This window comes from Myiozetetes cayanensis, unplaced genomic scaffold (assembly GCF_022539395.1).
Source record: "Myiozetetes cayanensis isolate MyiCay16 unplaced genomic scaffold, myiCay2020 scf28, whole genome shotgun sequence".
In the NCBI taxonomy this organism is placed as follows: Eukaryota; Metazoa; Chordata; class Aves; order Passeriformes; family Tyrannidae; genus Myiozetetes; species Myiozetetes cayanensis.
In genome coordinates, this window is record NW_026087499.1 from 2,214,909 (window position 1) to 2,238,204 (window position 23,296).

Here is a 23,296-nt window from a genome sequence, read left to right on the forward strand (position 1 = left end):
CAGGCTCCCACTCCCAGGCCACCAGGCAGCCAGCTCTCGTTTAAATGCAGCATAAACCAGATCCCAGACAGTTTTTTTTTGGGGGGAATGAGGTCTCCAGACTGGCCATGAGGGAGGTCAGAGCTGGGATGTGACTCATGGCCACTGTGGGGAGGGGAGAGCCTCCTCCATCCATGTGTCCCACAGCTGCAGAGGAAGCTCCACGCCCTCCCTCTCCTCAGCTGGGGCAGGAGAAGGGCTGATTCCCTTCATGATCCCCATCTCCTGCCAGACTGGGGCTCTCAGGGCACCATCAGGCTGTGATGGCCCTGCCCAGCTCTCCCTGGGGCTGCACCCTCACCCCACCTCACCCACATCCATTTGAGCTCCAAGGACCGATGTTTTCCAGCTTGGTGCTGGCTCTGCCTTGTCCCCCTGCATCTGCCTGGAGGTGCCTGACCCTGATCCATGGAGCAGCTTCCCAGCCTGGCTTCAGACCGGTGTCATCCCCACAGCCCTGTGATCCCAGGGTGGTGAGACCCCTGCCCTGCCCTGTCATCCCTCAGCTCCTGCTCCTGAGAAATTCCCACCACCAGTGGGGTTTTGTTGCCCTCAGTCTCTCCTCAGGCACTGTTCCCACGTGCAGCTGGGATGTCGTCCTATTTCCAAGCTCTGTTCCAGCTGTTCACAGCCAGGCAGGCAATCCCACTTCTTCTTTTAGGCTCCTGCTTTGCTTTGGAGCCTGCTGGGATCTCCCCTCCTCCTGCAAGCTCCACAGGGAACATCCCTTTGGATCTCTGATGTCTCCTATCCCAATTATAGCCTCCAGTTCCAAGAACAACATCCTGGGCTGCTGGGCCTGCTTTCGTTTCTTGGGCACCTGAAATTCCTAAAACACGGATTTAGGGTTATCCTGTTGCCTCAGAAGCCCGTGGTGGGGAAGGGAAATGTAGGATCTTGGGGCTGCTGGGTGAGAGGGATGTTCATTCCCTGTTCATTCCCTGTTCCACCCCGACCCTCCTCACAGATGTGTGTGAGTCATGGGCTGGACCTCTCCTGTCTCTGTGCAAGCAAAGACAGAGGGTGGGGTGATATTTGGTCTGGAAAATCTTAAAACAAATGATTTGTTCCAAGTTATGCCTGGGAAAGGAAAAAAAGCCAAGGTTTGATTTTTTTTTTTTTAATTTTATTTAAATACGTTTGAAACTCCAGCTCTTGAAACTCTCTTTATTCTGTGCTGAAAATTGAATGGGGGACCCACTTGAAAATGTTCCTCTGGTGATCCTGCCTGGCAAAATTAATGCTGGAGCAATCAAAGTGATCCAGGTATCAGGATGCTTCTCAGCAGAGATGCTGCCTGCAGGAAAGGCATGATCATTGCCTGGGATTCCCTCAGAAACCACTTGGCAATCCCTGCTCCAGCCTCTCACTGGATGAATCCCATCACAGGGGTGTGGGGGCTCAGGAGCAGGGGAGAAGAGTAGTGACAGAGCAGGAGATGGATAAATATATACATATATATATGGTCTGACTTCCTTTTCTGTGCAGTTTTCCCATCCTGGTACCAAGATATTTCAATTAAAAACGCACACAGCAATGTCCCTGTGCTGCTTCTGTGATCCCCACGAGTTCAGCTCCCTCTCAGTTAAACAGCTTCAGGAAGGAGCAGCTTTGTGAGCTCTGATTTTGAGGCTTGGGCTGAACCCTGAGTGAATTCTCCTCCCGAGGCAGTGGGAGAACAAGCCCCTTGCTGTGGCAGGAGAAGAGCATTGCCCACAGACCTGGAGCATCCTGCTGGGATCGTTCGAGGGAGCTTCTGTCCCCCTGCAAATGCTTTGCTGTGCTGTTCCAAGTGTGTGTCCTTTTCCCAGCCACACACAGCAGTGCTCAGAGCCTTTCCAGGCACCAGCTTGGAGCTGATTTTTCCAGGCAGGAGTGGCGAGGTGGGTGTAGCAGTGCCCGGTGTGGGACACGCTGTCATCACACGTGTGTTTCTGTGACTTCACTCACGCTGGTCCCGCCACATCAAGAGTTTGGGGAGCCTGGATTTGCTGTTTCTCAAGCTGTTCCTCACCCTTAGCTGCGTGGTTTGACTTTTATTCCCTGGAATATCCCAGGGCACTTGTCTGCAGTCCTAAGTACGACATAATCGTGTCCCTTCCTTTCCCTGATCCGAAGCAAATGTGTCCCCCTGGCAGAAACCAATGCTGGAAGCTCTCCAGGTGTAGGTGCAGGTGGGAACCAGATGGTTTCTTGCTGCTTTCCCATCCCTGGATGGCATCCTGAGCGGAGGGAAGCCCAAAATCACTCGGGGAAGCAGCTCCATGGGAAGAGCTGCAGGCCAGGCCAGTGCCTCCTGGAGCGCTGATGGAGAGAGGGAGCAGATGCCAAGAGCAGTAAATAATTTACATGGGTAAGAACACAAAGCTGGGTGGTCTTTGGGGTTTTCTTTCTTTCCCCCTTGCTTTGCATCTGTTCATATTTAGAGGCTGTTTAGGCTCAGCCAGTCCTGGCATGTTCCTGGGCTCGTGCTTGGCTGCAGCAAAGCCCCTGATGAAGGTGGTGAGGCTCTGCAGCCACTGCTGCTGTGCCTGCTCAGGGTGGTTTGGCTTCCCTTTGGAGCTCTGCACCTGTGCAGTGTCTGTTTTTACTTGGCAATCAATGTAATATTTCCCCAAGTCGAGTGTGTTTGCCCTGTGATGGCAGCTGCTGGTTGATCTCCCTGTACTTGTCTCGCTCCGTGAGCTTTTCCATCTTGTTTTCTCCCCTGCCTGGCTGAGGAGGGGCAGTGAGGGACAAAGATGGGCAGAGGGTGTAGGGATAATTTATTTTGTAAAGGAGAGTAAAATTTAAAAGATTTGCAAGAACCAAATCTCTGTTTTCACCGTGTACTTGGACCTCTCACCCAGCGTGGGGCTGCTGGGATGTTCCTGGTTGTTCTGTCTCCTTCCCTGGATGTAGAGCTGAGGTACCAGTGCCCTCCTCTGGCAAAACGAGGAATTCGAGACTCAGGATAGTTCAGAAGAGGGATATAAAGGCAATTGCTCCTAAAAACTCTTCATCTGGAAGAGCACCAGCTCTTCTCATGGGAGTATGTCAGGGGCATAGGTCTCTCTGTGGAATTCTGCAGGGCTAAGGGAGTGCTGCAGCTGGGGAAAAAGAGGTTATCCATTGTGACAGGCAGCAAGAAATGGGCACCACTGAGCCCTGGGGTGATGCTGAGTCCCTCACACCGAAGCTCTTCAAGAGTGGTTATGGATTTTCTGACTCTTCGATGTTTCCCTGTTGCAAAACATTTGAATTTCTTTCCCTTCCTGTCTTCCAGATCCTGTTTGACCAGGCCCAGAGGTCAGTCCGGCAGCAGCTGCACAATTTTGTGAAAGAGTGAGTGCTTGTCTTGTCTGTTCAGCCTTCACCTTCCCGAACTTCCATTGCACGTGCCCTGGGGAGTAACCCGAGCATCTCACTGGGAGGTGACAGATGTGGGAGCCCTTCTGTGTGTGCAGGGAGCATCCCTGACCATCCCTGTGCCCTCAGCCTGGAGCTTGTCCACCACTTGAGAGCGATTTGCTGACGGAAAGCAGCTTTGCAGTGCCCTGCTGTGAGCAGAGCGTTGCCCATTAAGGCTCTTCGCTCCCGGGGCGCTGCAGAACTGGGCCCAGCGAGTTAATTGGATGGGGGCAGCGTGTCCCTGGGGTCAAGGCTGTCCCTGCTCTGCATTCCCACATTTCCTGAGTGCCTCTTTTCCCCAGGGCAGGTCCCTGGTGCAGGGATCCCACGGCAGCCGAATATATAGGTCAGAGAGGCAGCTGAGGTCTCCACTAAGCAGGAGCTGGTTGCCATGGGAACGGGCTGAATCCCTCAGCAGCTGGGTGCCCTGATGGAGGGAGGGGGTCCCTGGCTGCCCCCACCCCATTCCTCAGCCCCATCTTCTTGCCCAGCGCTCCCCCTGCCCCCACTGATCTTCATGATCATTTCTCTGATGAGCTCAGATTTAATCTGCTTAAGGCTGGCAGTGGGAAGGGGGGATTTTCACCTTGGGTTTGGGTCTGTCGTCCCTTCACTGTCTTTCCAACTCATTCCTCTGTGCTGCTCAACCCCTGGAGCTTTGACATTTGCAGTGCTCCTGCCCCGGGTGGAAAATAAACCCCAGGCTTGGGAGCATTTTTAGGAGCAATCTGCAGCTTCCTGGCTGATGCTGGGAACAAAGCAACAATGGGAGCTGTGCCCTGCCTGGTGATTCAGACATGGGAGGGCAATGCTTGCCCTCTGCCTGCTCTCCCCTGTCCCCAAGCCTCACTGGTCCTTGCCTGGTTTATTTATGGGGTCACACAGGAGGGTCAGCTTGCCCTGGCCTGGTGTCAGCAGCCAAATGCCCTTTAATCACCTTCCCAAACCACAGATCTTGCTGAGCAGGAGGGGTTTATGAGCTAAATCTTGAGGCTGCAGTGATGCTGCTGTTAGAGCTGGTTGGAAAAGATCCTTGAGTTTCCTTACCAGCTGCCTCTGAAGAAAGGCTTGATTTAAGCTGGACATGGTGGTGCTTGGAGGGGTAGTTTGGAATCCCAGTGGCATCTGAAGCAGCAGCTTGGGGTGATCACAGTGTGCCTGGCTTCACCTGTCCGTGCTCTGGTGTCAGGGCTGCTCTGGCTGCTTTGTGACAGTGATTTCTCCCCACCTCTTCTCCTGTGTGTCCCAGTGACGTCAGGAAGTTCAAGGAGACCAAGAAGCAGTTTGACAAGGTGCGGGAGGACATGGAGATCTCCCTGGTGAAGAACGCCCAGGCCCCCCGGCACAAACCCCACGAGGTGGAGGAGGCCACGGGCACCTTGACCATCACCAGGAAGTGTTTCAGGCACCTGGCCCTGGACTACGTGTTGCAGGTTGGTGTCAGTGCCTCACCCACCACCTCCCAGTTCCCACTGGGCCTCCCAGTGCAGAACAAGAGATAAAGTGAGGTTTTACCACTGCCTTCAACAGGTCACTGCATTGCCAATCCCTGTTGCCCTCTGCCCCCTGAGGCAGGGAGTCCTTAGGACGTGCTTCCCTTCCTCTAAAAGTGCTCTGATGTACCTGAGAAGGAAAACATTACTTTTATTTTTCAGTGAGAGAAATAAAGTGGCTTAGGCTGAATTTTCCGTTCCAAGCAGGAACGCTCACTCCCCCTCCCACAGCGGTCAAGGGTTTGTCTTTGAATCATTCACAGCTTTCCTGGCAGGTCTGTGCTCTCAGGCAGTGGGTGGATTAAGCAGAGAAATTCAGTGCTGCCTGTGTGTCCCCACGAGCTGTCACTCCTGCAGCATCAGCAAAGACCCATCTGCTGACGGTTCTGGCTGACCAGGGGACAGTCTCTGGTGTCACATCAGGCAGTGCTTTCCCCCTCAAAGTATAAATCCTGCATATTGTTGGTGCTTTAGCACTGCAGGTTTTTTTTATATCTTGGATGCAGCCATGAATGCACCTTCATTTCCTGGCAAGGTCACACCATAATAAGCTCCCTCCATTTCTCCCGCTGGCAAAGAGGGAGAATTCCTTGATTGTGCTGATCCACCTCTGGGGAGGTTTCTCTCTTGGTCCCCTTCGAGGTACCACCTTAAACCCATCAGTTTTGAAATGTGCAGCTTGTCCAGGTGTCCTTTGGTGTTTAATTAAGGTTATAATGAGGAGAGTTATTTTATTCTTTTATATCTGTCAAGTGGTACCTGCTCGAAGAAATTTCCAGTGACCTGATTTATCAGTTTATCGGTGACCTGATAAATTGAACACTTCCTTCACTTGACACCAAATGTCACCCTGGGGTCACTGTTTGTTCCAGCCTGTGGACAGACATCCATCCCCCAGTGACCTTGTAGCAGCCCAGAGCAGCAAAAGGCATTTTTATTCCACCTGGAACTGCCCAGAACTGTCTTTACAGAAACTTCACCTTCTGGAACTGTGCAGGGCTACTCTGTGGGTGCTGTTGGGGGGTTGTCACAGCAGGCTGTTCAGAGCTCTCCAAGCCAGGCTGGTGCTGAGATTTGTGTCCTGGTTCCTCCCCAGATCAACGTGCTGCAGGCCAAGAAGAAGTTTGAGATCCTGGACGCGGTAAGGGCTCCCTGTGTTTCCTGGGGCTGCTCTCAGTGAGCCCATGCAAGGCAGCCCTCTCCCATTTCAGGTTGCATGGCCCCATTTACCGGCTGCCTGCCCCGGAGATACTGTTGGGACTGCTCTGGGGGCTGCAGGTATGGCAACAGAGGGCAGCTGGAGGGCCAGCAGGGTCCTCCCCAGGCCAGCACTGAGGGGATTTTCAGGGGTGCAGGAGGTTGCTTTTCTGCTCTGTGCTCACAGCAGGTGGAAGGAATTGGGAGAGGAAGGAAGGAGGAGAGGGAGAGGCACCTAATCTAAGGATTGCTTTGGAAAGGGAAAGTCAGACCCAGTTTGGTGGGTAATAAGGGATTAGGGCTTTTCATTTTGTCCCAGAACCTGTTCTGACCCCGCTGTTGTTCCCTCCCCAGATGTTGTCCTTCATGCACGCCCAGTACACCTTCTTCCAGCAGGGCTACAGTCTGCTCCACGAGCTGGATCCCTACATGAAGAAACTGGCCACAGAGGTGAGGGGACAGGCAGGGTGGTGGCTCAGTCTGTCTGAGGGGGTGAAAGCACATCCCTTTTCCCTGTCCACACACTTGGTCACCAGGGGAGTGGCTGGAGCATCAAGCCTGGTGGAGGCTGGATGGGGTGACACTTTGTGGGGTGGCAGCCAAGGGCTGTGGTTCCTCAGTGCACACCCAGCCACAGCCTGTCCCCTCCTTGTGGGGGCTTGGGATGTTAGGAAGGGCTGGTGTAATCCCAGAGAAGGACGATGGCTCATAAACCTCCTTCCTGACTCTTCCACCTGCTGTCCTTCTCCCTGCCTTCAGCTGGACCAGCTGGTGATTGATTCTGCCGTGGAGAAGAGGGAGATGGAGCACAAACACGCCCTGATCCAGCAAAGGGTGAGTCCTGGGGTGCCAGCAGCACTTGTGTCCATCTGCATCACAGTGGGAGCTGCCAGCTGGGGAGGGGCCCTGCTGGGTTAGACCTTCCCAGCCTGGAGACTGGAGATCCACCCTGTGGATGCTGGGATCAAGTGCAGGATGTTCAGCCACTGACTCATCCGAGTCTGGAAGGCAGAGGGGCACAGGCAGGACCCCCCAGGCCAGGGCACCAGGGGGCTTTCCCCAGCTCTGCCCCTGACCTGCTGTGCCTCTGAGCAAACCTTCCTGCTCGTTTCATCTCCCTCTTTGCTGCCGAGGGCGTGGGAGTCGTTCTTTAAAAGTTCTTTAAACATTGCTCCGTGAGTAAAGGAGTGGATGTGGCGCTTTGGAATCGCCTGTGGAAAGGACTGCAGGGCAGAGCTGCTTTCTGGGGAGAGATGAGAGCATTTTATCCCACCCTTTCTTTCCCTCTCCTCCAGCCTCACATCCTTCCCTGTGTGATCTCCAGCCAGGGCTGCTGTGTCTCTGCCACCTCCCCATGCCTTGCCCGTGGGGAGGCAGCACTGTGGCAGCATTCCCGAGGTGCCCAACCCGCCCAGATGGGCAGAGTCCCTGTGAAATCACCCAGCAGATGGAGGGGTGGATGCTCCTGTGGTACCCACAGGCAGGACTCGCTGCAGGGCCTTTTCTTCAGGCACAGGGAGCTCGCTCTGCACTGCAGGGGTGTCATGGAGGGAGAGGAGGAGGGAGCTGCAGAGACCTTCTCTCTGCTCTCAGCTGACTCCTGCTTGGCTCCCAGGACATCATGACATGCTGCTCCCAGGCTGGAGCAGCAGGATTTTGGGAAGGTTCCTGGGGACCCCAGTGGTGGAGCTGCCCTGGCTGAGCGAGCTGACCCGCTGTGTGTGACTTCTCCCCTGCTGGATTTGGGAGGAACCACCACAAACTGGCAGGATAATGGGATTCATTATCAAACAAGCCTGACCTTTCAGCAAGGAGGCATCTTTAGTTAACATGGGCTCTGATTTTCCAGACCTGGGAATGATTCTAAAATCCGAGGCTTGCAGAAATATCAGCTAATTACTTATTTTTCTTTTCCTTCTCTTTCTCCCTGGACTGCTGACCTGGCCCTGCAGACCCTCCTGCAGGTGAGTACCCACATGCATTTCCTTCTTCTGGCATCTTTATTTCTCAGAGTTTGCTGCTCTGCCTTCGAAAGCAACACAAAGAAGCCTTGGCACGGCATCACCTGAGCTGTAAATGTAATTTTAAAGCCCAGTTTTAAAGTGAGTCGGGTTTCACCCTCACCAAATTGGTTTCCAGCCCTGTGCTAGAAGAAGGTTTTGGTTGCCTGTGATGCTCAGCTGTGACTCAGGGCTGCAGTGGCAGCAGTCCCTGGCTGGCCCCTGGACGCCTGTTTGGTGCCTGTGTGATGGCTCTGGTGGGAGGAGAGCGTGTGTGGATCGATACTTCTGCACAGGAGGAATGTGAAGTGGCTGCTGCTTCCTCTCTAATGCTCTCCCTCTGCCTCAGAGATGTCATAACCCGTGAAATGGGACCGTAACCAGCTTTGAAAGCTGATGAGTGACGTGCCCTGGGAATGGCCTGGCCGTGTGCTGCCTCTGCTTAAGTGTTCTGAGGGGGAGGGAATGAGTCCATTTGTGAACCCTCAGGCCCCCTGGGACTCTGCTGGAGTGATGACTTCATCCAGGGGGACGTGGAAAATCTCTCCAGTGCCTCTCTCTGCAATCTCTTCCCGGGGCTTTGCTGGCTGGACCAGCAGGGAGAGCAGCAGAGCTCAGGATCCAGGAGGGAGGGTGAGCAGCTCCTCAGGACACACAGGCACAGGGCTGAGCATCCTCACTGCAATTTAGGATTTCAAGCTTCCTGCCTGGGACTGTTATGAGCTGCTCTGCAGCTGCTCCGAGTCAGTGCTGCTCCTCCCTTTGTGATGGAGCAATTGTGATGTCCCCAATTCCCCACAGCATTTAATTGAATATATACCTTCCTGCTGAGCCCACAAAACCCTCTGGTCCCTTGAAAAATGAGGAGATTTAGTCGTGCTTGATTAGAGTGGTGGCACAAATATCATGTTTTCCTCACCAGTGCTGCCTGCTAAGGCACGGCAGACTTCCTTTAACCCAGGAAATTTGGGTTAAATAATACATTTTGGAGTGATTTTGGGAGGTGGGAGCTGTGCAGGTGCCGAAGGCAGGGAATTGTCCTTGGGCAGCTTTGTGAGGTGTGAGGGAAGCCTTCTGAGAGCCAAGTTCATAAGGAAATGGTCTGTGGCATTTTGTTTCATTATTGTTTTAATTAAAAGGAATCTGCTGGGAAAGAAAAGCTCATCACAAACCTCGACTGTTTGGTTTGCTGCTGTAATTTAGGTAATCTGGAAAACACAGACCTGGGAATTTTTCACAGTGGGAAATGAGTGGAGAAAGGGTGATATTTGAACCAGTCCTTCCTCACAGACCTTCCCGAATCCTTCCACTGCACCAAAGCTGAGAGGCTGGGCTCTGAGAGTGGGAGATGTTAGACTGGATATTAGGGAATATTTCTCCACTGAAAGGTGGTCAGGCATTGGAACAGGGGCAGAATCACTGGGAGTGCTCAGAACCGTGTGGATGTGGCACCTGGGGACGTGGTTTGCTGGTGAAAACTGTGTTGGCTTATGAGTTGGGCTTGATGATTTTTAGAGGACTTTTTTTCCCAGCTTTAACAATCCTGTGATTCCAAGAACATGGGGCTGTATAAAAGCCCCTTTCCAGCCTCACAGCTCTTCCCAGCCCGGAGCAGTTTGGGAAGCAAAGTGTGTTGTGTTGCCTGTGTGGAGTGCCAAGGCAGAGCTCTCTGCCTCATTTAGCCCTGCTGGTGGATAACAAACCAGGGGCCATCTGGCACCTCAGCCCCCTGATCCCCATGGCTGGGCTGACTGGCCGAGGGGTGGCCCTGCTCCAGGAGCTCCGGGAAGCAGATCCCGGGCCAGGCAGACAAGCCTGGCTCTGTTAAGGTCAGGGAGGCACTGGGTGAGCATCCTGCTGTCAGCTGGGCTCTGTGCTCTGCCTGGCTTCTCCTGCCAGCTGTATGGTAATTAGCCCCTGCTCTAAGCTGATTGCCCCTGAATAGGAGGCTCGGGCAGGGGGGGCAGCAGGTGGTCCCCAGGGGCCAGCAGCCTTCCAGCCCCTCTCGCTCCCACAGGGGCCGAAGGCAGAGCTTGGAGCTTCCCAAAAAAAAAAAAAAAAGGAAATAAAGAGGAGGAGGGGTAAAGGAGAAGGGGCTGTGAAAGAAATCCCTCCTTCCCTGCCAGCCCCCGGTGCTGAGCAGAGATGCTGCTCTAGAGGGAGGGAGGACACGGAGCTCAGCTGTGCGGGCGGGAGCGGCAGAGCCTCCCTGGCAGCTGCAGCATGAAGATTTTCGGCAGGCTCGAGTACCTCCTGGTAAGGACAACTCCTGCAGGGGTGGCTGGGCTTGGGGGAGCACGTTTAGGGCTCCCTTTTCCCATGGGAATTGTGCCTGTAGGACCTCGCTGGCCGGTGCGACCCCAAACCTGCTGTGAATTTGTGGGTCCTGTGTGTGGGCTGGGAGAGGGCTCCGGGGCAGGGCACGGGTCTGTGGGCATCATCTGCTGGCAGGGAGAACATTTGGCACTGGGAAACTCCAGAAACAAAAGCTCTGCCATCGGGATTTGGCCGGAATGGGTGAAAAGCTGCCTGAGCAGAACGGGATCGGAGGTGGGGGGGGAGCCCTCTTCCAAATTCCATCTGCTCCGAGGGGCTGGGGTTGGACCTGGCACAGACAGAGAGGTGGAAAGAGCCAGAGAGAGCAAAGCTTGAGATCCAAACAGGCACCAGGAGAGAGCAGCAAGTGCAGGCACCGGTGTGTGTGTGTGGAGGGGGGTGTGTGCATCTTTAGGGAACAGGAATGCTCCTCTGAATTGGGTTTTCTTTGCAATCAAACAGCCAAACTAGGCACAATTTCCAGCTGGCCTCCAGGAGTTGTGTTCAGTGCATGGATGCTGTTAACGTGCCCCGTGTTATTGGGAATATTGAGCATCACTGGATGCCCAAGAGAAGGCACTTTTGGATAAAAGCCTTTGTCTCCTAAGAGGGAAAGCGTGCATTGCATGTGGTGTTGCTTATCTGAAATGGTATTGATTGAAAAGAAAATAATATGGGGGTTTGGCAGTAAGAAACATTTCTTTGAGTATCTAAGAACTGACAGGAGTCCCTGCTCATGCTTGCTTAGGTTTGATAGTGTTTTCTATCAGAGAAAATCAAAATACTGTAGAAAAAGGGGTGTTATTTCCGTGCTGAACTGAGAACTGAGGGAATAATGCTGTGACTTTTCAGGCAGAGCTGTGGCCACAGTGATTGTATTTATTTTAAAGACCTTTAAGGAAGCCTTGGTATTTTAGAAAAAAGAAGGTTCTGTCTGTTTTCAGCCAGAGGTTGTGCTTTTTGGGATAGGAATGAACCTGTTAGTGTTCTTTCAGTGGGATTGCTCTTATTCAGGGCTCCTTCCTTAGAAGATTCCATCCCCCAAAGATTCCAGGCTGTTGAGGGGCAGCTTCCCTCCTCATATTAAATCTGTTCACTGATGCTGGAGGGCTATTTAATTTAATCAGCCATTTTTTCTGCATGAAATGCTCATTTCTGAGGAGGAATTGGAGGAAGCAGTGGAGCTGGACTGGGGAGTCCCTGGGTGGGCCATGAGGCCACCTTCAAATTAGGTTTTCTCTTTCTTTTTTCCTCCCCTCTTTTCTTTTTTATCCTTTCCTGGGTCTGTCTGTGGCTCTGCCGGGTTTATAATTTCCATTTGCTGGTTTGAAAGCATCCACATTTTAATGTCCTTCCTCTTCCCCCCCACTCTGGACGTGTCTCTTGGAATGTGTGTTACTTCACCCTTGCTCCAGCAGCTCCCATGGAAACCATTGTGGTGTCCTCTCAAAAAGAATATCAGTTCCCAGGCAGCCTCGTGGGTGAACTGGGAGTGACAGGGCCGAGGAGGGGGCAGTGAGAGGGGTTGCTGTGATTTCCTGGGAGGGAAAGGGAAGCAGATGACAGCAGAGATCTGGTGTCTTATTTTGGAAGACGTCCGATTTCTTGTAGCAGAGCGTGATCCAACGTGTCCCTGCTGTTCTGATCCTCACTGCACATGCTGCTGGAGAAGCCTTTGACTGTGTCAAGCAGTTTGTTCACGTTGCAGAGACAGTGAGGTGCTAAATGCAGGCTTAATAAATCAGTCCAGACTCATTTAGGGCAGACTTGCCTGCTCCCTGTGCACGTGTCAGTGAGGGGAGGAATTCAGCAGAAGGTTGGCTGTTAAAATCACACATTAAAACCTGGAGGAGAAGGAAGAGGAGGAGGACAAGAGAAGGGATGAGATGTGCCCATCCACTGCATCCACAGAGACTGGAGGCAGAGCTGATGCTGGGCTGGGCAGTGTCACAGCCAGGAGACCCTTCCACTGATTGCCCAGAACTAACAAGGATCAAAATCTCTTTGTGCCAGTGAAGGGAACAGATCCAGGGGCACATTATGAAGGGCAGGGATTGCTTGTCACACATCTGTGCATCCCCCACGGTGTTTTCAGCACCTTCACCAGGATGATCTCCTCAGGCAGAGTCTAAGCTGGCTCTGACCTGGAGTCAGAGCTCAACAGATGTTCTTGTAACTCCCTTTTCCAGAGATCTGTCCTCTTTTCCAATGCCTGTGGTAAGAAATTCCCCTGGATGGGCTGCAGCAGAAGCCTACTGGGTGTAGGAATCCATGGGTCAAGCCATATTTTAGGCTCCCTCTGGTGTGCTGGAGGTTTCACAGGTGCACTTGCCTTGGGTTTGCCTTTCTGAGCCGTTTCTGTCCCTTTTGGCCTTTGCCTGGCTGAGAAAGGAGAAATTACATTGATCAGGGGCATAAATTCTGGATTTTCCCCACCCTCTGCCTTCCCTTCATTTGTCTTTCAACACTCCCAAGGACTCTGTAGCAAAGAGTTTTGAGCAATGGGATGGAACAAAGAGGCCCTGAGGCTCCGAGTGCCTCGTGCCTGGGGGTGATGGGCAGGCTGGTCCTTCTCCCTCAGATCTCTCCCTTGATTTGGACCTGCTTTACAAATCCAGCTTCCAGCTCTGGTGACTGTTCTGCCCTCAGCTGCCCTTCAGGAGTGCTGTTGGCAGCACTGGGGTTGCTCAGGACTCACAGCAGCAGAAAAATGAGCAGAATTTGGCCCCGGGGACCTCGGTTGAGTCATGTCAGCTGTGTGTGCCCTTGGTGGGGTTTGGGTGTGATCTTCAGAAACTGGGCTTGGTCCCTTCAAAGGCAGGGAACAGCTCTATGTGCCTTCAGCTGTGCAGCTCCAGCCACTGGATTTGTAGAGGTGTGCTACAATCCAGCCCAAGTGAGGTTAAATTCCCACCTGGCTTGACTCCACTGCTTTTCAGTGGATTTACCCCAGTGACGTGGGTGGCCCATCTGTTCCTCCTGCACTCCCCCAGCAGCAGATCCTCCTTGCCATCACTCTGCTTGATAAGGGCAGCTGAAGAAGTCAGGAGATTAGTCAGGTTTAGACCCTCCCCCTGATATTTTTTTTTCCCCCCAATTCCACAAGGTGAGGCACAGCTAAGTGGTCACTTTTAAGCTGGTTTTGGAAGCATTTTGCCCTACACTTGCTGTGCACTCTTCAGCAAGCTCCAGGTTTTCGGATGGTTGCATTACTTACTATAAATCAGTGCAGATTCCCATCAAATATACAGAATTGTCACTCTGGAGCAGCTGTGCAAAAGTCACACGTTGGAACATCTACGAGTTGCAGGAAAATTCCCCCCAGCCTTTGTTTGCAACATGGACATGAAAGGCATCTGCAGGAGAGGAGCCCTGTGGGATTCACCCTCTCAGGGCAAGAAAATCTGGGGCTGAGCAGAGCCCTCTTAATTGGGTGCCTTGCAGCAGTGTCTAATTGGGCATCCTGCTGTCTTTCCAAGGAGTCACTGTGGCCTGTCCCATTGTATCTCCTCCTTCTGGATCAGTGTTATTCCTATCCTGACACCTCCCAGGCACGTTTGCATCTCCGAGCATGGAAATAACTCATCTTAATGAGAGCCAAGTGCATGTTGCCTGGCAACACGGCACCAGCAGGGTCTGCTGAGCCAGGAAAGGCTTCTGATGGGGCTGCTTTCACTGCTGTGGCTTTGAACCGAGGTGTGCAGGGGGAAATATTTGCTCTGGAGAGAGGGGAGGTGTGGGTGGGATGGGTGATTAGAGTGCAATCAGTGAGCAAGGAGGGGACGTGCCTCGGATCCCCAGGTTAGGGGGGAAGCTGTCGCTGCTCCATGACCCAGTTTCTCCTGGGAAGGAGGCAGCCCATTGCCCAGGGAGGCAGATCCCACGTTCTGGAGAGCAGCTGCTATTCCCTCTGCTCTGTGTCAGCTGTCAGAAGCCATGAGATCTCCCTGGTGAATCAGTGCCAAGCTGACAAATCAGCTCTGACTGGTAGCACGGCACAGAGCAGGGAGCGGGCGCAGACTGGAGATGGCATCTGAGGATAGCTAATGAGCATGGGATTGATAACTCTACCCCTCCAGGAATCAGCACGTTTTTCCTTGTGTGAAAAGGTTGGGGTTTGTTCTCTCCCTGGCCCTTTGCAGCATGGAGGGGGGTGGCAGCAGCTTTGCTGCCTCACGTGGCCAGTGAAAATCACCTCCTGCTTTATTTCCCACTGCAGACTGACCCAAATGTTGGGAGTTTTTAGCCCTCAGCTGCCAGAGGAGGGAAACACAGCGTGTCCAGTGCCTTCCTGCAAACAGCAGGGACAGATAAACTTACTGGAATGGGGATGATTCCTGACTGCTCTCCATGGCTGCAGCCCACTGAGACAGAGGATGGGGTGTGACAGGCAGCTCTGCCTGAACCTCAGGCTTCTGACAGATGTGTTTCTCTTCCTGAGGGTTTGATCAGGCTCATCTGCACCTAGAGATGATCCAGATGGCCCTGGAAATGCAGCCAGGCCAGAGGCTCAGGCTCTCTCTGTTTGCAGGACTTCTCCTACGATGACTCGAAGGTGGAGTTCAATGTGGATGCCCCAAATGGAGTGGTGATGGAAGGTTACCTCTTCAAGAGAGCCAGCAATGCTTTCAAAACATGGAATAGGTGAGCAAGAACCCATATTCCATTTGATGTTTGGGCTGAGACTCTGCAGAGGAACACACCTCCCTTTTAGTGAGCTCTTACTGACTGCTTGCCATCACTGCAAGGATTCTAAGCCAAGTAGTTAAAAGCTGAGTAGTTAAAATAGTTCAAGTGAGGTTTGTTTGAGAGTTTCTGCAGCTTTAGTGCCTTCCACAATGGGAGGAGGACGAGGCTCCTTTCAGGGAGGAGAGGGCACAGTGCAGCTCAAGCCTTGCCCTGGGAGAGCTGCCCATTTTTTAACAATTAAGAGATCACACCATAACACAGCAGGACGTGCCAGGAGTGTCAAACCTGCCTCTTTTGGGACAGGGACATATGTGAGAGTGGAAATATCAGCTGTGCTGCCAGGAGCTTGAGAAGTGGCTTTCAGTGCCCTGACCCTGCTCTTAATAATTTATCCATATTTCATCTGATAGCTCACTGGGAATGCCTGGCTCATCTGCCTCCTGCACCAGCCAGGAGCCTCTGCAGCTGCCAGAGACCTTGGAAAGTGGAAGGAAAGGTTTCATGTTCTGCCCCTGCTCGATATTTCTGTGTTTAGTTTCCCTTGAGACAGCCAGTGGGTTTCACAGACCGTTGTACAAAAGGATTCCAGCCCTTCCAAGTGGGTTTCTAATGCATGAGATCAATGCTGGTCTGACCTACATTTCCTCCCCTCACATAACAGGGAAATGATAGAATATTAAGAGATCTTTTCCTTGGCTGTGGGATACATGCAGAGGACACTGGAATGTGCTGCTGTTAGGCTTTGGAATAAATAAGCAGTAAATGCTTCAGTGAACAGTTTGTGGGATGCACAGAAACTGCCTGTACTTGCATGGGAAAAAAAAAGCCCTGGAATTATTAAAGATTTCTGAATTGGTTAGATAAGCAGCTCCTTCTCTTTGAAGCTTCCCTGAGTGCTGAGGAGATTCCAGACAAATTTAGTGTCATTTCTTAGCCCTCAGGCTCTCTGGTACCCCCGACAGTCAAGGACTAAGTTGGCACTTGGAGGAACCACTGCAGCAGTGTTCGAGTTCAGTGCCCTGGGAAGGTGTCTTAGCTGAATTTTTATCACCTTTTTAGGATTCCCTGCTTGGTGTTTCCTGAGCAAAGTCCAGCCTTGATCCCCAGTGTGGCTGCTCTCACTGACCCCACGTGTTTCTGGGCAGCAGGAGGTCGTTCCAAAGCCTGTCAGGTTAATGCCAAGACCTGTGCTTGGCTTTTGGGATGGAGAGGAACAATTCCAGGCAACTCCCTTCTCCTTGCAGCTCCCCTGGCTGTGAATTCATGGGTCACCTCAAAGGGCACGGACCCTGGAGGGAAAAAGCCCCTCTGGAACTTTGTTTTTCCTGATGTCTGAAGTAACATCAAGGGCTTTCCATGCCCCCAAATCCCAGGCACCCTCCTACAGCCCAGTCACACAGAGGCAGCAGCCTCCCCACAGCTATATCCATCTCTTCAATCCCACCCACCCTCAGCCACTTCTGCCCACAGCTCAGCTATTCCCAGCTCCTGGAGCCCACTCATCACCTCCTCGCTGAGCTCAGAGCCTCCCCCTCACGGGAGCGGGGAGGGAGCAGCCAAATCCTCGTGGAATCACAGAATATCCTGAGCTGGAATGGACCCACGAGGCTCACACTGAGGAGCTGAGCAGAGCCTGCAGCTGTCACAGCAGCTCAGAGTGATGCTGAGCCAGCTCAGCTCATCCAAGTGGGCTCCCAGATGGATGGGGTGGCCTCCATTACCTGTATTTTCCCATTTCTCCACAGACATGTCAAGTCCTTTTGTTCTCTTTCATCACCTTAATATTTCAGCCGTGACAAAAGAAAGGCAATCCTGTTCTCATCCCGTTTTCCCCTTCATTCCTTTGCCAGCAGGGTATGTAATACATGCTCTCAGTAACCCCCTGCTGCAACCCTCGGACTCTTTCTGCTCAGGTGTTCCAGTACCTTCTTCCTGAAAACTCAGTGGTGGTCATGGCTTCCTTTGCCCTCCATGAAGGTGATCAGGTTGCTAAAGATTTAAATAGAGATATAAATGGAAAGATGCTGCTCTGCCTGTCTGCAGCTCTGCTGTTTGCCTGTCCTGATGCCTCTCTGTCTGTCTTCCCTCAGGAGGTGGTTCTCCATCCAGAACAGCCAGCTGGTGTACCAGAAAAAGCTAAAGGTCAGTGAGGCTGCCCCAGATGACACCAGAGGATTAACCAACTGCTCTGGTGTCCTTGCTTTGCTGGGGACTCCTGCACCGTGGTGGGGAGCGGGGTGGAAGGAGCAGGGAGGGGATTTGGATCAGAGGGACAGCAAGCCCATTACTGTGCTCCAAGCTTAGGCTGTTCTGAGGGTGAAGTGTCAGCAGATGGTGTTTGTTAAACAAATGTTTATTTAGATTAAGTATTCCTGTTCAGCTGAGGAAGTTGGTGAGGTCCCCAGCAAACCCACCATGTCACGTGCGTGTTGCCCTGTGCCTTAATTCCATACAACCCCTTCCCATTGCCCTGGAGAGCTGGGGTGGGCTGGCTCTGCCCTCTGTGTGCCAACAGCAGGGTTTGGGAGGGAGTTTTCTGAGCTGTGACACAGATTCAGGAGCCCTCAAGGCCCCCGTTCTCCCCCTTCCAGGATGTGCTCACGGTGGTGGTGGAGGACCTGCGGCTCTGCACTGTCAAGCCCTGTGAGGACATAGAGAGGAGGTTCTGCTTTGAGGTGGTCTCACCTACCAAGTGAGTTTGGTGGCTTCCCCAGGCCGTCCTCGTGGGAGCTGGGCTGTGCATGGAGCAGCAGGAGATGGGATTGGAGCAGATGCTGCCCTGGGCTGTCAAATTGTGGCTGGGAGATGCCATTGCCTGTGCTCCAGGCTGATACATTACATAAGCCAAATGATATATTACACCTAGTATACATCTAGACAGTGCAGCTGGCAATGGCCAGCCTGTAAAAAACAGCTGTCAGTGTTTGAAGAGGGAACAGCCCTGACAGTGCAAACTTGTAGGATTCATTTTTGCCCCTTTGCTGCCTACACTGGAATGTCCAGGCTGAGGAAGAAGGGGAACAGTCTTGACCAAAATGTCCTCTTGCTCTTCCCAACTGCTCCCCTGGCCTTTCAGGAGCTGCATGCTGCAGGCTGACTCGGAGAAGCTGCGCCAGGCCTGGATCCAGGCTGTGCAGGCCAGCATTGCCTCTGCCTACCGGGAGAGTCCGGACAGCTACTACATCGAGGTGAGCGAGGAAACATCCCCCATTTCCCCCTTCCCTTCTTGAATTAGCACCAGCTCATTCTCCTCCTGTCAGTGCCTCTGCTGTGCAAAGCCTGCTTTGTTCCACAGAGCTCTGCAGAGCCCTTGAACCCTTTTTCCCTGCAGAGACTGGACCGAACTGCCTCCCCCTCCACGAGCAGCATCGACTCCGCCACCGACTCCCGGGAGCGCAGCGGGAAAGGGGAGACCATCCTGCAGAGGGTGCAGAGCATCCCTGGGAATGACCAGTGCTGTGACTGTGGGCAGCCAGACCCTCGCTGGGCCAGCATCAACCTGGGCATTCTGCTGTGCATCGAGTGCTCAGGGATCCACAGGTACTGTGTGTGTGCTCTGTGTGAGCCAGGCGTGGATTGCAGGCTCCTGGGGGAAAGGCTGGAGGTGGAATTGTCACTGACTAAAATGCTTGTCCAGATAAATTCAAAAGCAATTGCTTGCTGAGGTACCTGTGTGTGCAGGTACCTCCACTCTGCTGTAGCTGCATCTGGGTAGGAGATAAATAAGAACTGGACCAATCTTGCTCATCTGAACAAGGTGAATAAGAAGTTCTGTTTTGAGGCGTGTAACCACTTTGGTTTTCTTCCTCTTGGATCAACAGGAGTCTGGGTGTTCACTGCTCCAAGGTCAGATCCCTCACGCTGGATTCCTGGGAGCCAGAGTTACTGAAAGTGAGTGTTGGAATTTAACAGCAAGAGATGGATGAGTGGTGGGCATGGAGGGAGTGTTATTTGGTGGCAGGATAGACTGGAAGGAAGGTAACTCCTCACCTGGGGGTTTAATTCATCCCTGTTGAATTGCAGCTGATGTGTGAGCTGGGGAACAGCACCATGAATCAGATTTACGAGGCACAGTGTGAAGAGCTGGGACTCAAGAAACCAACAGCGGGGAGCTCCAGGTGAGTGTGGGGGCACACACTGCTCCTCTCTGTCCTGTGGGAAACCATCCCTCCATCCATTCATCCATCCACACTGCAAGCCCAGTAGCCCAAACTCCCTGAAAGGGCAGATTAGGAGGGCTCTAAAATACCTCAGGTACACCCACCTCAACTCAGTCCCTCTGGAGCTCACCTGAGCTTGACCCTCACGAAGGTCAGGAGGGGCAATACCAGCCCTGGTGAAACGTGCTGGAAACCAGGACTGGCTGGGTTTACACCTGCTCTGAGACCTGAAGCACGTGGTGGTGCCTAGGGCTGAACGTCCCACTCTACTCTCAGCTGCACCCTGCACTTCTTAGAGCAGATATTTTTAGCTTTGAGAAACCTGAATTTTAGGTCTCAAAGCCGGGCCGGTAAAATCCCCCAGGGCGGCTCCATCTCCTCGTGACTTGTGACTCTGTGCACAGCTTGAGGCTGCCCTTCTCTTAGGCAGGACAAGGAGGCCTGGATCAAGGTGAAGTACGTGGAGAAGAAGTTCCTGAAGAAGCTGCCGAGTGGGGAGGCTCTGACGGAGAACGAGCGGAAGCCGCGGCGCTGGTGCGTCAAGAAGTGCCAGAGGCACAACAGCACCACGAAAGCACCCACAGCTCGGAGGAAGTACCGGCACGAGGCAGGGAATGCCTCCCCAGCCATGCTGTCCTCAGGTGGGAGCATCCCTGTGCCCCCTGCTACGTCCCCAGCTATCCCATTGACAGCCCCTGGCCCCGGCTCTCCCTGGGACCTGCAAACCTGCCCTGGCTATAATCCTAATTTGCACACATTAGCACAGGTCTTTAGACCCATTTCCTAACGTTTTCCATCTGTTTAAGGAGCTTCTTCTCGTGGCTAAAGGAGGAGGAGGTCGTTCCACTTTGTGCGTTTTCTTTTGCGTTCGTGCTTTTTCATAAAGTCTCAAATCCTTTTATTTTTACCTGCCTGGTCTGTAAGGGAGGCCACGCTCAGGAAGGGTTCTGGCTGCTCTAGGGAGGGTTCTGGCCGCTCAGAATGCTCTGGGATGAGTAGGTTTGCAGTGGATCACCACCCTGGGGTGGTTGGTGTGCAGTGGATCACCACGTTTGGTCAGCAGTGTGTTATATTTTGGCGTAAGGGGACACACCTGGGCGTGCTCAGCCTGATTGAACACAGCTGGAGAACTGGCTCTCGTTTGCACGTTAATAACGATAAATCCCAAAATGTCTCTGTGTGGAACAGCAGCCACCCTGGAGAGGAAGTTCCGCCGGGATTCCCTGTTCTGCCCCGACGAGCTGGATTCCCTCTTCTCCTACTTCGACACCGGCGCCGGCTCCGGCCCTCGCAGTAAGTGCACACCGAGTGTCTGCTCTGAGCTCTTCAGGGCCTGGGCACTGCCCACACCCCCGGCCAGGGCTTGCCCTCAGAGCAGAGGGTGAATATTTTGGCAGTGATGAGGAGTTACTTGCCCAAACTCTGACCCGTTGCTCTTTAATTGCACTGATTTCAACCCACTCTCCAGTCAGTCCCTGATGTTTGCGTTCTGGTGGATGGGATTTTTTTTTTTTGACTCCCAGGCTGTGCATTCCATTGGCTTTTATTTTTCTGGTTTTCATTTTTTTCCCCATTTTTTCTTTTTTAATTTTTTCTCTTTATTTTTAATTTTTTTGCAATTTTTAAATTTTTTTTTCATTTTTTCATTTTTATTCTCCTTCCTCTCCTTCCTCTTCTTCCTCTCCTTCCTCTCCCTTTTCCATTTTTTCATATTCCATTTTTTTCATTTTTCATTTTACCCATCTTTTCATTTTCCACTTTTTTCCATTTCTTCATTGTCCTTATTTTCCATTTTTTCCCATTTTCCCCATTTTTTCCCATTTTCCCCATTTTTTCCCATTTTCCCCATTTTTCCCCATTTTCCCTATTTTTTCCCATTCTTCCCCATTTTTTCCCTTTTTTCCATTCTTCCCCATTTTTTCCCTTTTTTCCATTCTTCCCCATTTTTTTCAATTTTTCCATTCTTCCCATTTTTCCATTTTTTCCATTTCCCCATTTTTCCATTTTTTTCCATTCTTCTCCATTAATTCCCTTTTTTCCATTCTTCCCCATTTTTTCCCTGTTTTTACCATTTCCCCCAATTTTTTTCCAGCCGATCTTACCACATGCAATTTTTTCTCTCTTTTTTTTTTTTATTTTTTTTAATTATTATTTTTTATTATTTTATTTTTTTTTTGTGTTGGTGCCGATGACCTCCCCTCACGTTCCGTCCACCTTCCTCTAGGTGCCAGCCACATCTCTGAGCAGCACCCGCTCGCAGGTGGCCCCTGGAGTGGCAGTGGCATTGGTCCCGGTGGGAGCGGTTCGCCGTTCCTCCTGGACGGAGGTAAGGTGACGCTCTGGCAGCCAGCAGCAAAAGAGACTCCCAAATTTTCACTGCTTCCACACCGAGGTTCGGCCAAAGACACCCCCCCTAAATTTCACTGCTTCCACGCCGACATTCCAAAGCGCTTATCGTGGATTTTTTCCTTCAGCCAAATGGCTGGAGTTCCTCCCTTTTACCTGGGGCTTTCCAAAAGGCAAAATGATTCCTTAAAATTGCCGGTTATTTCCTTAAAGGAATGACTGTTCCTCGGGTACAGTCCTGGGATCTCAGGGAGGACACAATCTTAAGCCATGCCAGGGGAGGTTTAGGCTGGATGTTGGGAAGAAGTTCTACACAGAAGGAGTGAGTGGGCATTGGAAGGGGCTGCCCAGGGAGGTTGTGGAATCATCCACATCCACACCATCCCTGGAGGTGTTTGAGGAAAGACTGGATGTGGCACTGAGTGCCAAGGTCTGGTTGCTGGGGTGGCGTTGGGTCAAAGGCTGGACTCGGTGATCTTTTCCAACCTGTGTGACTCTGTGGAGTGTTAATTTAGTGTTCCCCATCTGTCTCAGGCTGGCCACGTTATCCATTATCCTGAGCTCAGGAGTGGTGACTTCTTAGAACTTCCTGGCTCAGTTGCTTGTTGTTGTATGAATTTACAACAAATATTTGCAGTCCTGAGTCAGCACAGCAGAAACTCCCAGGCTTTCCTCCAAGCCCACCGTCTCCCTTGAAATCAGTGAAGAAAAGGGCTTGTCTGAATCAGGGCCTGGGCTATTCCAGTTTCAAGGAATTTAGTGTTATTAGTCAACAGAAACTACTTGGGAGATGCAGGACTCCAGAGTTAACTCCAGAGTTAAGGCTCAACAGCCTTATCTTGCTCTTGTAGAAAAAAACAGCAATTTTATCCCTGATTCAGTGGGAATTTTGGTGTATTAATATCCATGTGAGATGAGCCAGATCCTCGAGGCTTTCTTGCCTTGCTGCAAATCTGGAGCCACGTGGCCCTGCTGGAGCGACACTTCCCTCGCAGTGCCAGAGTGAGAGCGCGGTCTCACCAGGCAGTGTTTGCTTTTCCTGCTAAAAACAGCAATGGCTTTTCTGACAGCAGATCCAAAAAAAGATCCATGTGACATGTGCCATTTTAAACCTTTCCCGCTGTGGCTTCCTTACCTCCTTCGGTTGTTGGGCAGAGCTGAAGGATTGCACCGTTTCAGGGCTGCTTTCTTTATCTGGGGCCCTGCTGTAGCTGCTCTGGGCAGTTGAACAGCCTTTAAGGGTCAGCTGCCTTGTTCTGCCATGGCTTTCAAGGCTCAGATCTGTAAGTTCTTGCAGCCTTCCCTGCCCTTACTCTTTGCTTGTAGGAACACATTGTCAGCTGCAATCCTGGCTTGTTTGCCTTCCTAATCACAGTGGTAGGTCTTGGGGTAGATCGTGGGAACTTTACCTCTGGAGTTAAAAGCAGCAAGAAGGTGAATCCAGACAGATTTCCCAAAGTTGGCCAGGCACCCCTCAGGACACAGGTGATGTGCCATCCCTTTTCCTGCAGGAGCAGTTCCTGCATGTGCTTCTTTCTTCCTTTCTCTTGTTTTCTTGGCTGCTTTTGGGTGTGAGCTGGGAAAGGGAGAAAGTTTCTCTGCCACGGACACGTTGTGTGTCCTTGGACAGGTGGCTTCATCTCTTCGCTTCCATCCCTGGGAGTGT

At 52.2% G+C, this 23,296-nt stretch overlaps 1 protein-coding gene across 1 annotated transcript in view; it reads left to right on the top strand.

Moving 5' to 3' along the window:
• Positions 1 to 23,296, top strand: part of ACAP3 (ArfGAP with coiled-coil, ankyrin repeat and PH domains 3) — a 70,906-nt gene that overhangs the window by 38,664 nt on the left and 8,946 nt on the right. The window contains exons 5-20 of the mRNA XM_050322243.1: positions 3,305 to 3,363; positions 4,679 to 4,862; positions 6,019 to 6,063; positions 6,474 to 6,569; positions 6,879 to 6,953; positions 8,072 to 8,083; positions 14,967 to 15,079; positions 17,215 to 17,266; positions 17,716 to 17,816; positions 18,201 to 18,312; positions 18,456 to 18,664; positions 18,946 to 19,015; positions 19,148 to 19,242; positions 19,711 to 19,925; positions 20,473 to 20,577; positions 21,509 to 21,610. Of these exons, the coding sequence (XP_050178200.1) occupies positions 3,305 to 3,363; positions 4,679 to 4,862; positions 6,019 to 6,063; positions 6,474 to 6,569; positions 6,879 to 6,953; positions 8,072 to 8,083; positions 14,967 to 15,079; positions 17,215 to 17,266; positions 17,716 to 17,816; positions 18,201 to 18,312; positions 18,456 to 18,664; positions 18,946 to 19,015; positions 19,148 to 19,242; positions 19,711 to 19,925; positions 20,473 to 20,577; positions 21,509 to 21,610 (1,645 nt within the window). The remainder of the gene's footprint in view (positions 1 to 3,304; positions 3,364 to 4,678; positions 4,863 to 6,018; positions 6,064 to 6,473; positions 6,570 to 6,878; positions 6,954 to 8,071; positions 8,084 to 14,966; positions 15,080 to 17,214; positions 17,267 to 17,715; positions 17,817 to 18,200; positions 18,313 to 18,455; positions 18,665 to 18,945; positions 19,016 to 19,147; positions 19,243 to 19,710; positions 19,926 to 20,472; positions 20,578 to 21,508; positions 21,611 to 23,296) is intronic.